We start from the raw sequence: 12,951 nt of genomic DNA, 5'->3' as shown, positions 1-12,951 counted from the left end.
AAGTCCGAAATTCATTTTGGGGTTAAAAAATCTGTAGCCTAAACCTTAATATATGAATACACAACCCCTCTTTCTAGCATCTGTCCTGTCCGTGTGCAGGTCTGACGTTACCTAAAACGTCCTGTCTGTCTGTCTGTCTGTCTGTCTGTCTGTCTGTCTGTCTGTCTGTCTCTCTCCAGACGAGGCCACTAGTAGCCTACACTTGAGTCAGTCTGAGAAAAGCTTTTGCAGCGGTGTGTCCAGTCAAGCGGGTCTGCAACCCCCCCTCCCCTCTCTCTCTCTCTCTCTCTCTCTCTCCCCCCCTTCACACAGCCCCCTGTCCCGGCTCCTATTGTGTAGTAACCATGGCAACGGTGGTGGTGAAGATCGGCGCACGGCGCCTGCGCGTCTACCTTCCTTCTCTCGAGTCATTCATACACCACGAGCACGGCTCGTGCTCCCTCTGCTGCCACGCTTGCTACGTGCAGCATACGGTGCATAGGGTACCTGTTACCTTTACCTCCAAAAGGCAGCTCTTGGCTCCCATCCCATCAATTGATTTTACATAGCCTACCTTTCGATGAATTGAGTCAGAAAACTTAAAATGGAAACAAGCTGGCCCGAAAGGCTTTTCTGGTTTCATCCTTTTTAGCATGTATTGTACTGTACTTCCATGTGTGCCTGTCCAAACTGTTAATACAAGTATTACTATTCAATCAATCAATTTGCATAGGCTATACCAGTTAAAGGCTTGTAGGCTATACTGCTTTGGCAACATTGCAGGCAGTGAAATTATTGTATACAGACCCTTCTCAACTGTGTGCCATGCAATGAGATAAACAACAACAATAATAATAATAATAATAATAATAATTATATTACAAATTAGGCATTTAGCATATACGCTCTCGCTCTTAAAGGACCACTTCCCCACTTTTCAACCTATCTTCATATAATAGGTCCTCACTAATAATCATGAAAAAAATAATCTACTCGGTCTGTGTCTCATAGGAGGGCTGTGGGCAGTTCAGAAACCGTCCTCCAGTGACATCATCGATGGGGAATACAAGCTAATAGAAACTGCAGGCTTTCTAGTCCTGAAAAGTTGCAATGCGAAAATGGAAGCCATCGTTCTCACGATAATGAAAATCTAAACATTTTTGTAAAAATAAATCTTGTTTAAAAAATATCTGCCTAATGATGATGTCACTGGAGGACGGTTTCTAAACTGCCCACAGCTCTCCTATGAGACACAGACTGAGTAGAAAAAAATCGTGCCATTTTATCATGATTATTAGTGAGGACCTACCGGTATTATATGAAGATAGGTTGAAAAGTGGTGAAGTGGTCCTTTAATCCAGAGCGATTTAACGTAAGAAAGGTAAACACATATAAAATGCATAGACATTGTAGTGCCTATAGGAAAAATCACACCCGTGTGAACTGAGTGGTGTAAGGTCTTAGCCTGTCTGACGTAATGAAATCATTTCTGACGTAATGAAATCACACCCGGGTGAACAGGTGAACATAGCAACCATGCTCATTTTTCAAAAAGATATAACAATCTGTACATTGAAACTATATAAACTATAGTCTGTCTAAATAACATGCTATCTAAATGACATTTAGGCCCAAAACCTTTGCAGTTTGCATAAGACTGCATGGTCGTCATAAAAGAGAAAGCTATAATCACCGTTCTAACACCAGAGGACATCATCTGTTGCTCAGTGTATCCTAGATGGATATGATTATTGGGAGCATTATTATAATAATTACAATACTTAATGCCAACATGCCACAGGATAATCTGTCTGAGGGTAGTGGTGAGGTCAATCCTTTTAATTCCACCACAAATCGCATAACTGGATTTACATAAAGGCTTGAATGATTTTGATTGATTGATTGATTGATTGATTTGATTGATTTGAGTGATCATTTTCAGCAGAAGAAATACACATGCAATTATGTTTTGAATTTAAGAATTCCATTTCTTTATTGACGTTTTGACATTTTTAAACCTTGGACTGAAGTAGCAACAGATATAGTCCTGCAGTGACTAGCTACTGGGGGGGTTTCCCACATGGAGCAAGAGAAGAGGACAAAGAGAGCAGAACAGTAGGACACAAAGAAAAATCTGAAGAGTCACACAGAGACGGAAGGCGAATCAGCGAAGGGAGAGAGAGAGAGAAAAGGACTTGAACAGTGGAAAGAGGAAAGTGCTGGTGTGTGCAGTGAGGAGAAACACTCAATTGTCCCCCTGTATTTGTGTCCAGGTTTTGCTGTAATCAGCTGTAGCCAGTTTGTCCAGCGACCCGTCGAAGTCTCAGTATATCGACTACAAGCTGTGAGAGCATTTCTGTGATTTTAAAAGTAATTTATCTTAATGTGATTTACGATAGTTTAGTGTTCTTAGAGCAGTTTTTGAGATTCGTAGATCTGTCTGTGAGGATCTCATGATGTGGTGTGTGTGTGTGTGTGTGTGTGTGTGTGTGCGTGTGCGCGCGCGCATGCGTGCGTGCGTGTGTGCGTGTGCTTGTCCCTGCCACCAGCCCTGGCACTCAAAGGGCACTGGGGTTGCGGAAGTTGTGCCCAGCAAAGCGCGCCTGGTCACCCAACTCCTCCTCAATCCTGAGAGGGAGTGTGATGTGACAAATAAGAAAAATGATCAGAAAATAAACAGAAAGGTGGATGAAGGACGGTGAAAAAACAAGGAAGAAACAAGGGAACAATGAAGAAAGGAGGAAAGATGAGTACAATTAGATAAGTGACATAAAACCTGTAATGTTGGCCCTCCACCCTTCACATCTTTACTGAGACATTGTGGATTCACCACTTACTAAGTTGACCGGTGTTCCGAAGGTCCACCAGTATTTCCCTCCAATATACAGTTATACACCAAATCTCTTTGATGAAAATAACAATATATTTAGAGAATATATAGTGACCCAGATTAGGCACTCGCGTCTGTGGGTGGGAAGCCGGAAGCCTCAGCACCCTGCAGGCTTTTATTTTCGTTCTCATTCTGCTAGGGAGGGGGTTATCTGTCGCTGCACTAGCAACTCCTACAGGTTGGTTGGCGCGACTGTTCACCAGGGAGGGATAGTGTGCTCCTTCACACGCAGCACGTCCTCCCAGTGACACTTCTCACTATCGGGTGAAACGAAGCAGCTAGCGACTCGACTCCACGTGTAGGGGGAGACATGTGGTTGTATACAGTATACACCCTCCCCAGACTAAACAGTAGGGGTTGGCATCATTAACAGAGACAAACATGGGGGAAATTGATAATGACTGAATTGGGGAGAAAATTGGTAGGGGGCTTGGATACATTTCCCAGTCGACGCCCAGTGGGATTTGAATCTTTGACCTTGCTGTGGTGTAATGTAACAGCGTTAACCAACATGCCACGTCTAACATACCGCATTGTCCCGAATATAAGATGACTCTGATTATAATACGACCACGTTTTTTAGGATATTTCCATTGGAGAAAAAAAACATAGTCTTATATTCAGGCCAATAGGGGTACTCTCTGTCACATTATGGCTTATTCTTTCAAGACATTATGTATGCGATTTGTGCAGTATAACACTCCTCACCTGCTTACATACAGTACAACTGTCTTCACCTGCCTACGGTACATAGAGTAAAACTCTCCTAACCTGCCTACATACAGTATAGGCCTATAGTACATTGCAGCATGGCACATTGGCAACAATACCAACCTCATGAGTTGATTGTATTTGGCCAGACGTTCTGATCGACATGGAGCCCCGGTCTTGATCTGAAGTGAGTGGCATCCAAAAAATGCAACAAATAAGGGAATAATATATTGATACATTTTACATTGCATGCTGGATGACTATGATTAGTATTTATATAATATAATCAGGACTTCAAGAGAGTAAAACAATGATAACATTTTACATATTTTAGGGACTTACAGTGACTACAAGACAATAGTAGAATAAATCACAGAGAAGATTGTGTGCACCTGGCCTATATTCAGGCCATGTGCTGGATGTCAGGCATCAAGGCAAAACATCAAGGAAGAGGAAGAACATCCGCACACCAGTTTGTAGAGCTCCGAGACTTACTTTATTTTAAGGAAACAAATTGCAACGTTTCGACCAAATAGGTCTTCATCAGGCAAATCATTTGCCTGATGAAGACCTAGTCGGTCTACAGGTGTTTTGACCCCTAAGAACTCTGCACATAGATATTAACTATTAATCTGATCTGAGTATAGAAATGTACTAGACTATTTTTGTCCTAATAGAGTGCGTGCAGGTTTTACAGTGCCATCATCATCCCTGGCACGCAAAGGGCACTGGAGTTGCAGAAGTTGTGCCCAGCCCAAACACATATGTATTGTGTATGTGTATTTGTGTTCTATTTAGTGTGCACAAAATACTGCATCTGTCTGTATGATGTTGTGTGATGTTGACGGCACGCTACCTGTCCAGTACAGAGGCCCACCACCAGGTCGGCAATGAAAGTGTCCTCTGTCTCTCCTGAGCGATGACTCACCATCACCCCCCATCCATTCTCCTGAGCCAGCTTACACCTGAGAGCATTGCAATAATTATACTCATAGTATAAGTCAGGGGTTCTCAACGTTTTTGGGGTCGCGAACCCCAGGTTGAGAACCCCTGGTATAAGTCATAGTGCAACTTACATCATTATCACACTTACACCACACAATAGACTAGTAGACCAGTTAATTACAGGACACTATCTGATATGGTTATTGTGTGCACTCTTATTATTTATTTTTGTCCTGCATTATGCATGCATGAAGTGTACTTTTCTTACCCTGTAACTGTATCTTACGCTGTTATGCTGCCTTTGGCGACTTGCGGGATCAATTAAGTTCTTATCTTATCTCACGTATATGCACACGCACGCACACACAAGAACACAGAAAAAGCTTGGTTTCAACTCACGCCTTGATAGACTCAGTCACAGAGCCAATCTGATTGACTTTGAGAAGCAGACAGTTGCAAGCCTTTTCCTCCAGGGCACGCTCTATTCTGCGTGGGTTGGTGACAGTCAGGTCATCTCCCACCACCTGGAAAATTCACACAACAAAGAACATTGAGAGAGAGAGAGAGAGAGAGAGAGAGAGAGAGAGAGAGAGAGAGAGAGAGAGAGAGAGAGAGAGAGAGAGCTGTCAGCTACAACAAGTACAACAGAAACTGTCACCTGAGGTTAATCAATAACATTCTGTCCAAGGTGTATGATAAAGGCAACTATAGAGTGTCAAACGGCATTCAAATAAAAATAATGCCTCTAACAAAATTACTGACAATTGATCATGGTAAAGAATAGATAGATGCCATTGGTTGATTGACAATTAAGTTAACAATATCGGATTGGAGCATCTAAAATCTAATAAAGTTAATCTAACAAAAGGCTACATAATGTATTTTCATGAGCTGTTCAATTCTACTCTACTGATTAACAAGTTCCAGCGGTATGTGCCAGACCCGTTGAAAGAGAGAGTTTCCTGAGTCTCTGATCTCGCCACAATGCCATCATGTGGTTCGAGCATGCTTCATAATAAACACTCATTAAGAGGCTTCAAAGTAGTGTCTTTCGCCCCCAGGGAAAGCATTACTTCTGCATTCTTCTTGTTCTTGTTGTTATCACTGAGTACAGTGAAACAAATTCCGAATCAACTGTAAGTTGGTTTGGGCAATAAATGATTGAATATTATACGAATATTCTCCCATTACAGTATGTCTATGAGAGTGTCATAACTCTCTATTTCAATGGTGCTGTTTTGAACCAATGTCATTTGAGGACAGGCTGAACTAAGACAGTCCCAGCCAATCAGAAGCTGTTGCTGTACAGTACCTGGATGCCCACAGAAGCAGTGAGCTGTGTCCAAGCTGGCCAGTCATCCTGGTCAAACGGATCCTCTATGGACACCACTGAAGGAGGGAGGGAGGCATTGTAGATTTTGACAGCAAATTTCGATTGTAGTTTTAGTCATAGTCATTTGAATAGTTTTCATTTAGTTTTAGTCACATTTTAGTCACCTGGAATGTTTTAGTGTGTAAATCGACAGTTTATTTAGTCGACTAAAATGCATTTTTTTGGACCTTGATGCCATCGTAATGGCTGATTTTACACTTGCTGAAAATAGCCGATCTACAAGCTCACAACCCGTCACGCTGTTGTGAACTTGTAGATCGGCTATTTTCAGCATGCAACCAAGTGTAAAATGACTTGTGTCAACACTGGAGGGAGGTAGATGGAGAAGGTTGTTGAGCACTTAAGCCCTATTTTTATTTTCAAAAGTCTTGAAAATGTTTTTGGAAATATTAGTACTGGAAAAAAAAATTGCTCAATTATTTCAGTGCACTTTGCTTAAAATCCTGTTCCAATATTAACTTATGCCGATATCGAAATGGATCCTATTATGGCTGAGGCTACATTTGATACAATTAATACAACATTAATTGCACACCCCATTATAGTGTCATGTAAGACATGTGCATGCATGCACGCAGGTGTGTGTATGTGTGTGTGTGTGTGTGTGTGTGTGTGTGTGTGTGTGTGTGTGCCTGCACACACTATAATTTATTGCACTCTTTCATTATTTACCCTCCTGACCAGCAGGCTAATGGGGCTGAGAGGCCAGTGCCAGTCCCTCATAAAGCCTTTCACGCCCACACTCTCTCACACATACACACGCACACATGCAAGCACACGTCGCACGCACGCACGCACGCACGCACGCACGCACGCACGCACGCACGCACGCACGCACGCACGCACGCACGCACGCACGCACGCACGCACGCACGCACGCACGCACGCACGCACACACACACACACACACACACACACACACACACACATAAGTAGGGAAACGGACCATTGATGGGTTAAAGAGCGATATCAGAGTGGTTCTCATCTTGCCAAATGTGCACTGTAGCGCATAATTAAAACCTCTTTAACAGCACCCAAGTGTCAGCAAGAGAGAGGGAGACGAGAAGTCATCTCTCTCACTCTCTCATTCTCTCTCTCCTTCTCTACGAGAAGTGAAATATGAAAGATGGGCTGATGTGTCCATTTACAGCCAGTAATTGAGACCACCATTAACACTGACACTTTGAGTCAAGAACCTGTCCCCAAGGGACACACGTGTGTGTGTGTGTGTGTGTGTGTGTGTGTGTGTGTGTGTGTGTGTGTGTGTGTGTGTGTGTGTGTGTGTGCGTGCGCGTGCGTGTGCAGGTCCTTAACAACTTTGCTTGGCTGAATATTCTTTCCCTTTATGCTTTTGTTATCATCTGTGTGTGCAATTAAATTACCTTTATGCCACCATTAAGTCCAGGATGGAAGAGGAGAGGGTAAAAGACAAGAGAAAGGTAGAGCAGAGAAGAGAAGAGAGAAGAGAAGAGAAGAGAAGAGAAGAGAAGAGAAGAGAAGAGAAGAGAAGAGAAGAGAAGAGAAGAGAAGAGAAGAGAAGAGAAGAGAAGAGAAGAGAAGAGAAGAGAGAAGAGAAGAGAGAAGAGAAGAGAAGAGACATACAGAGCCGTGCAAGTCACCTTACCACCCTACAGTATCATACAGCTGCTCTCACCAGGGTAGTTGTTGACAAAGTCCTGGTAGATGGCAGAAAGCTCCTGGGCGCTGATGTGACGGGCAGCATTGGGCACAGACTTAAAGTCGAGGTCGTACTTTCCTTCAATGAAGAACTCAGAGGCAGCGACATCCATTCCTATCACCACCTTGTCTGTAAAACCTGCTAGGTCTATGGCCGTCTTTATAAGCTCTAGGGCTAGAGGTAACAGGCCAGACATATAGCAGAGGAAAAAAGACAACTTTATTGTTACTTATGGCAATTCAAATCTTCATGCCATTACATACACATACATATATACGGCTCTCAACTAAGTATAAATTAGGATAGGCCCTGTGGAGGTCATATTTTAGGGATTCAGATGAGATACATTTATTGCCAAATTACACACATTGTGAAATCACACAGACGCTTTGAGATTTTCACAAATGTCAAGTGCATTATAAATAAAATCCATTATTATTATTATTATTATTATTATTACAATAGAAATGTGTCTTATCTCACATATACGTAACATCACATACTGTACATGTCTGAGACATTATGCATTTCATGAATATATTTATACATCCTCCTGTTAGCTCAGAGGGTCAAACCACCATCTAATATTATGATATTAGATAGTTATTAGATGACCCACCAAAGAAACAGGTACGATTATTCATCTTCAGGGGTGGGATTCGGGAATAGGTGGGACGTTTTGTGTCTTACTACTGTACCTTCACTGTTCTCCAGTATGTTCGGGGCGAATCCCCCTTCATCTCCTACATTGGTAGCATCCTGACCATACTTCTCCTTAATCACTCCTCTCAGTGTTTGGTACAGCTCCGCCCCCACACGCAGAGCATCACGGAAAGACTCCGCCCCTACAGGAAGTACCATGAACTCCTGCATAGCCAGTTTGTTCCCCGCATGGGAACCCCCGTTAATCACGTTGAAAGCCTGAGGACAGTGGAGGTATCTGTTAAGCGTACCCACTTGAACCCCAGCATCCCTGCTCTGGGGGGACAGTGGGACACATATAACCGATCTGGCGAAGAGATTTGATGTAGAGTGAAAAAACAGCGAACCAGAATTTCTGAATTTGGGAGAAAGGGAAAAACATTAGACAATTGTCTAATAAGATAAAGAAGAAAACCTCAGTCACAGTTGAAACTCAGTTCAGTTTTACTAAGTATAGAGGGTTTAATGTCGTTAAGGCTATGTATGCTTCCACATTACATCAATTTATACCGCTACCATGTGTGAGTACATTTGATGTGTACTTAAAAATACATAAAACATAAAATACATCAAATAAAATGTTCTTAAAATGTTGCTTCAGTGTAATGCACCAACCTTTTCCACCAATTCCTCATATGGGGAACATACCTGGCAAGAGCTTTTTCAACTCTTGTAATTTCATTCAAATTACATGACACTATAGAGTAGGCTATATACCTAAAGGGCGACCAACAGGTTTTGCAGCTAGGTTTTCATGGTAATCTGCGACCTACGGTCGACTCGCAATCAAACCATAAAATAAGCATCCATTTCTAGAACACCTATTAATACATCACCAATAACCATTCAAGTCAAGTCTAATATATTTATATAGCACATTCCATGAGAGGCGTAAACTCGAATGTGCTTCAAGATAAATCAATAACAAAACAGCAGAGATCAAACGTGACAAAACATAAAACAGAGGTTATTACATACGTAGAGAGTAGAGTACATAGAGTAGATACATGGAAACATATGAATGAATTACAATACAACAACAAAAACATTATAACCACAATAAACACATAAACATAGCTACACACACTGTTGTAACTTGTAGCAGACCCTAATAGTGGTAGAGAATTCGAGAGAGTAGGACCACAATGACTTTAAGAGAGACAGACAGGAGAGTGGTGGGCCAAAAATAGCAGATCTACAAGCTCTCAACAAGTATGATGGCCAGAGCTATAGGCTAGTGCTGTGATGATATTCATGTGCACCTAATTATGAAAAATAAAAATGCAGACTCACAGGCACAGGAAGGATCAGCTCTGTGTTTCCTGCCAAGTCAGCGATGTGACGATATAATGGGACACCTTTCTCTTCTGCACCTGCTTTGCATACGGCCAGTGATACGCCAAGGATAGCATTGGCCCCAAACTTGGCTGGAGGATGTACATAAAGAGACACATGTGTTGTTTGTTGTTTGAATGTTAGTTCATTCATTGAGACACTTCAGCTCAGATTGACCATAAACCATTTATTGCAAAGCTATTGCAATAGCTGTGTGCCATTGTAGTTATGACTATGAGTTATGACAGTGATATGGTTTGTATTTTCTAAATAGAGCTCCGAAGTCTGACGTCACTTTCAGTAGAGGTCGTCAATCTCCAGGTTCATGTATTTGTTTATTTGCATTGAGATCCCCAAACGGCGATTTTAGGTCGCTTCATATAAGAACTGTGTTTGAAAAATAAACCGACCACCTCAGCGTTTCTGTCAGGGGAGTGGCTGTGCGTCGTTAATGATGTCCATTCATATTTGATACAGCCAGTTTCTAGAGAAAATGGAATTAATGTGACCACAAAAGCCTTGAAACTACATATGAATGCAATGTCGCTGAGCATATACGTCACGCCCAGCTGTCAATATATTGCGTTCCTGAGATTCCTCGTTGACGTAAGCTCAGCTGGTGGTGACTCGACTCGTACTAACCACGATACATTATATATCAATAAAATAAAAATTAAAATAAACGTAATTAACGTTCAGTTTCTGTTGTGCGACGGGCTGCGGGCAGAAGCAGCCTACCCGGAAATGTAGTCTCTGGGTTGTTTGGCTCGTTTCTAACGCTTATTTTGTTACTCTTTGGGTATATTTGTACATTTCCACCTTCAGTCGATGCTTCATATCCATATGAGTGAAAAGGCCGGGGTGATCGGTTTATTTTTCAAACACAGTTCTTATATGAGGCGATCTAAAATCCCCCTATGGAGAGTACAATGCTTATAAAAAGATACATGAACCATGGCGCTCACTGCCCTCTACTGGTAGTAGAGGGCAGTGACGTCAGGACTTCGGTGCTCTATTGCACAATAGTTTAATCAGACCCAAAGTATTGGTAAAATGACTAGTGAGATTATATTTTTGTAATACATACATTTGTTCTCAGTGCCGTCCATTTCGATCATCAAGTTGTCCAGTTTCTCCTGTTCCACCACACTTATCCCCTGAAAGAAAATGACATATTTCACAGAGCCAACCTTCTGTCCTTTAAAACACTCTTTTCCTTACCCTTTGCTGTGTTTTCTGTTTTCGTCCTACCATACTTAACCTAAAAATAGACAGCCCTGTCCCGTCTCATCCTTCTCATCTCCTCTCCTTTCTAGGAGCCGTATGGCCTACTTCCTAATTCTATGAGGTGTGCCTTTTTACTCCTCTCCATAGTTATTTTATCCGTGTAAATGTTACACTTGTCCACATGTTCACTTGTCCACATTGTGTAATATGATGAAGGTTGAGACACAGGATGTCATCAGTATAAAGTATCCACTTGGCCTCATGTTGTCTGTGGCTTGTCAATCTTTTTTTCCTTTTTTTTATAAATGTTTTTTTTGGTGGCTTTCGCCTTTATTTTATATATATTTTGTATGGAGGGACAGACAGTAGGCTGACAGGAAATGGGGCGAGAGATGCAGTGAAGGCAGTCGGGATCAGGAGTCGAACCCGCGGCACACTGCCAGACTGGATTACCAGCCAAGGTGCCTGGACCACTGAGCCATGGCCCAGGCCAGCTTGTAAATCTTTAAGGCAGGTTTCTGCATTTTATTATTTTAAACTTGCAGAGGAGACACAGTTGAGCAAGGACAGTGAGATGGTAGTATATATGCTTAATTTTGGAAGTTGTATCCGAACCAGGGATGTTGAGATTATGTAGCCGACACACTATCCAGTCAACTGCCAAACGCCACTTCATTCACTTACATTCAGTAAAAAGGTTTTAAAATAATCGAATAAATGCGGTGCATCTATACACATGAAAGCCAACTTACTGACTGGATGAGAGCTGGACCAATGGTGTCATTGATGTGACCAACAGCCTTCAGTACACCTTGACAGGCAGAGGTAAAGGCATGTCAGAACTGTTTGCCATCCCACATTATGATGTCTCAAAATCCCACAAGAAATCCCACAAACAGATAGAAAGAGGGGAGTACAAAACCATGTTAGCGGCACTGACCTTTGCCCTTGTAGCGGTGCTTGTCTCCATCTCTGAGCTCCAGGGCTTCATAGATACCAGTGGATGCGCCGCTGGGCACTGCTGCCCTGAAAAGGCCTGGAGACGGTGGGCCAAAAATAGCAAATCTAAAGCTCAAAGCATTTCACATCACAAAGTTATTTTTTTTTACACCACCAAAAACTTGTGCCGTTGGCCCACGTGTCAGTGAAGCAGACTTCTTGTGACAAGACGATCTCTCTTTCAAATCCCCATAACATTTGGGAAAGGTATGAAGGATGAAGTTAACAACATGTCACTAAAACAAAAATGAACCACTAACGCAGTGGCTCTCAACCGTTTTTGGATCAGGGCACACTGGAAAATCTTACAGTGGTCTGATGTGCAATTTCAGAGAATGTTTATGTATTTAGTGGAACACAATGCCATACTCAAAACAGACGTGAGGAAAATGGAAGTGTTCCACAACCGATGCCTCCGACGACATATGCAAGATCTTTTGACAGAATAAAAATCTCCAATAATGAACTGTACAAACAAAGCAGGGAGCCAGAGCATCACCATTGCCAAGGAAATTACACATTATGCCATTATGAGATGTCTTGGACATGTGCTGAGAATGGAGCAGGACATCACATCACAAATGTGGCATTAATGGTTAATGTGGTTAAACGCTAACGTGACATGGATGCGTTCCAGGTCTCAATGGATTAAGATAAGACACCACCAGGCAAAAGAGAACCTGGGAGGCCCAAAACCACCTGGCGCAGAACTGTGACACAAGAAGTGGAACAGATGAAGCTGTCATCATGGGGAGAGGCGCAGCATGCTGCCAGGGATCGGATGCAATGGAGAGCGTTCGTTGAAGCATTATGTAACCACCCCCATAGGGTACGAAGAGGAGTAAGTAAGTAATGCCATACTGTTATGAAACAATGTTAATAATGCATATTCAATCAATCCATCTTTCTAGTTTCTAGCCCACTTGCAAAATCCTCTTGCCCACAGGTTGAGAACCACTGGTCTAATGTACAGTATGTAAGGGAACAATGCCTTTTTTTCACCTTACCTTTGCTTGTATGCAGATCGACCTCCACAGTAGGGTTTCCCCTGGAGTCTAGGATCTCCCTGGCAACAATGTTGACTATAGACAT

The 12,951-nt window shown here is 42.3% G+C and overlaps 1 protein-coding gene across 1 annotated transcript; it reads right to left on the bottom strand.

Moving 5' to 3' along the window:
- Positions 1–2,537: 2,537 nt before the first annotated feature.
- Positions 2,538–12,951, bottom strand: LOC306924536 (gamma-enolase-like; the record flags this gene model as incomplete). The annotated part of the gene is made up of 12 exons (XM_079503087.1): positions 2,538–2,607; positions 3,704–3,762; positions 4,437–4,545; positions 4,925–5,049; positions 5,838–5,914; positions 7,573–7,770; positions 8,295–8,517; positions 9,592–9,725; positions 10,721–10,790; positions 11,613–11,671; positions 11,801–11,896; positions 12,867–12,951. 12 exons carry the CDS (start codon positions 12,949–12,951, stop codon positions 2,538–2,540), a joined length of 1,305 nt encoding a protein of 434 aa, XP_079359213.1.

Source organism: Electrona antarctica (assembly GCF_951216825.1).
Source record: "Electrona antarctica genome assembly, chromosome: 6".
Lineage (NCBI taxonomy): Eukaryota > Metazoa > Chordata > Actinopteri > Myctophiformes > Myctophidae > Electrona > Electrona antarctica.
Note: the sequence above shows the minus strand (reverse complement) of the source record. Positions and strands in the feature narration are given on the sequence as shown.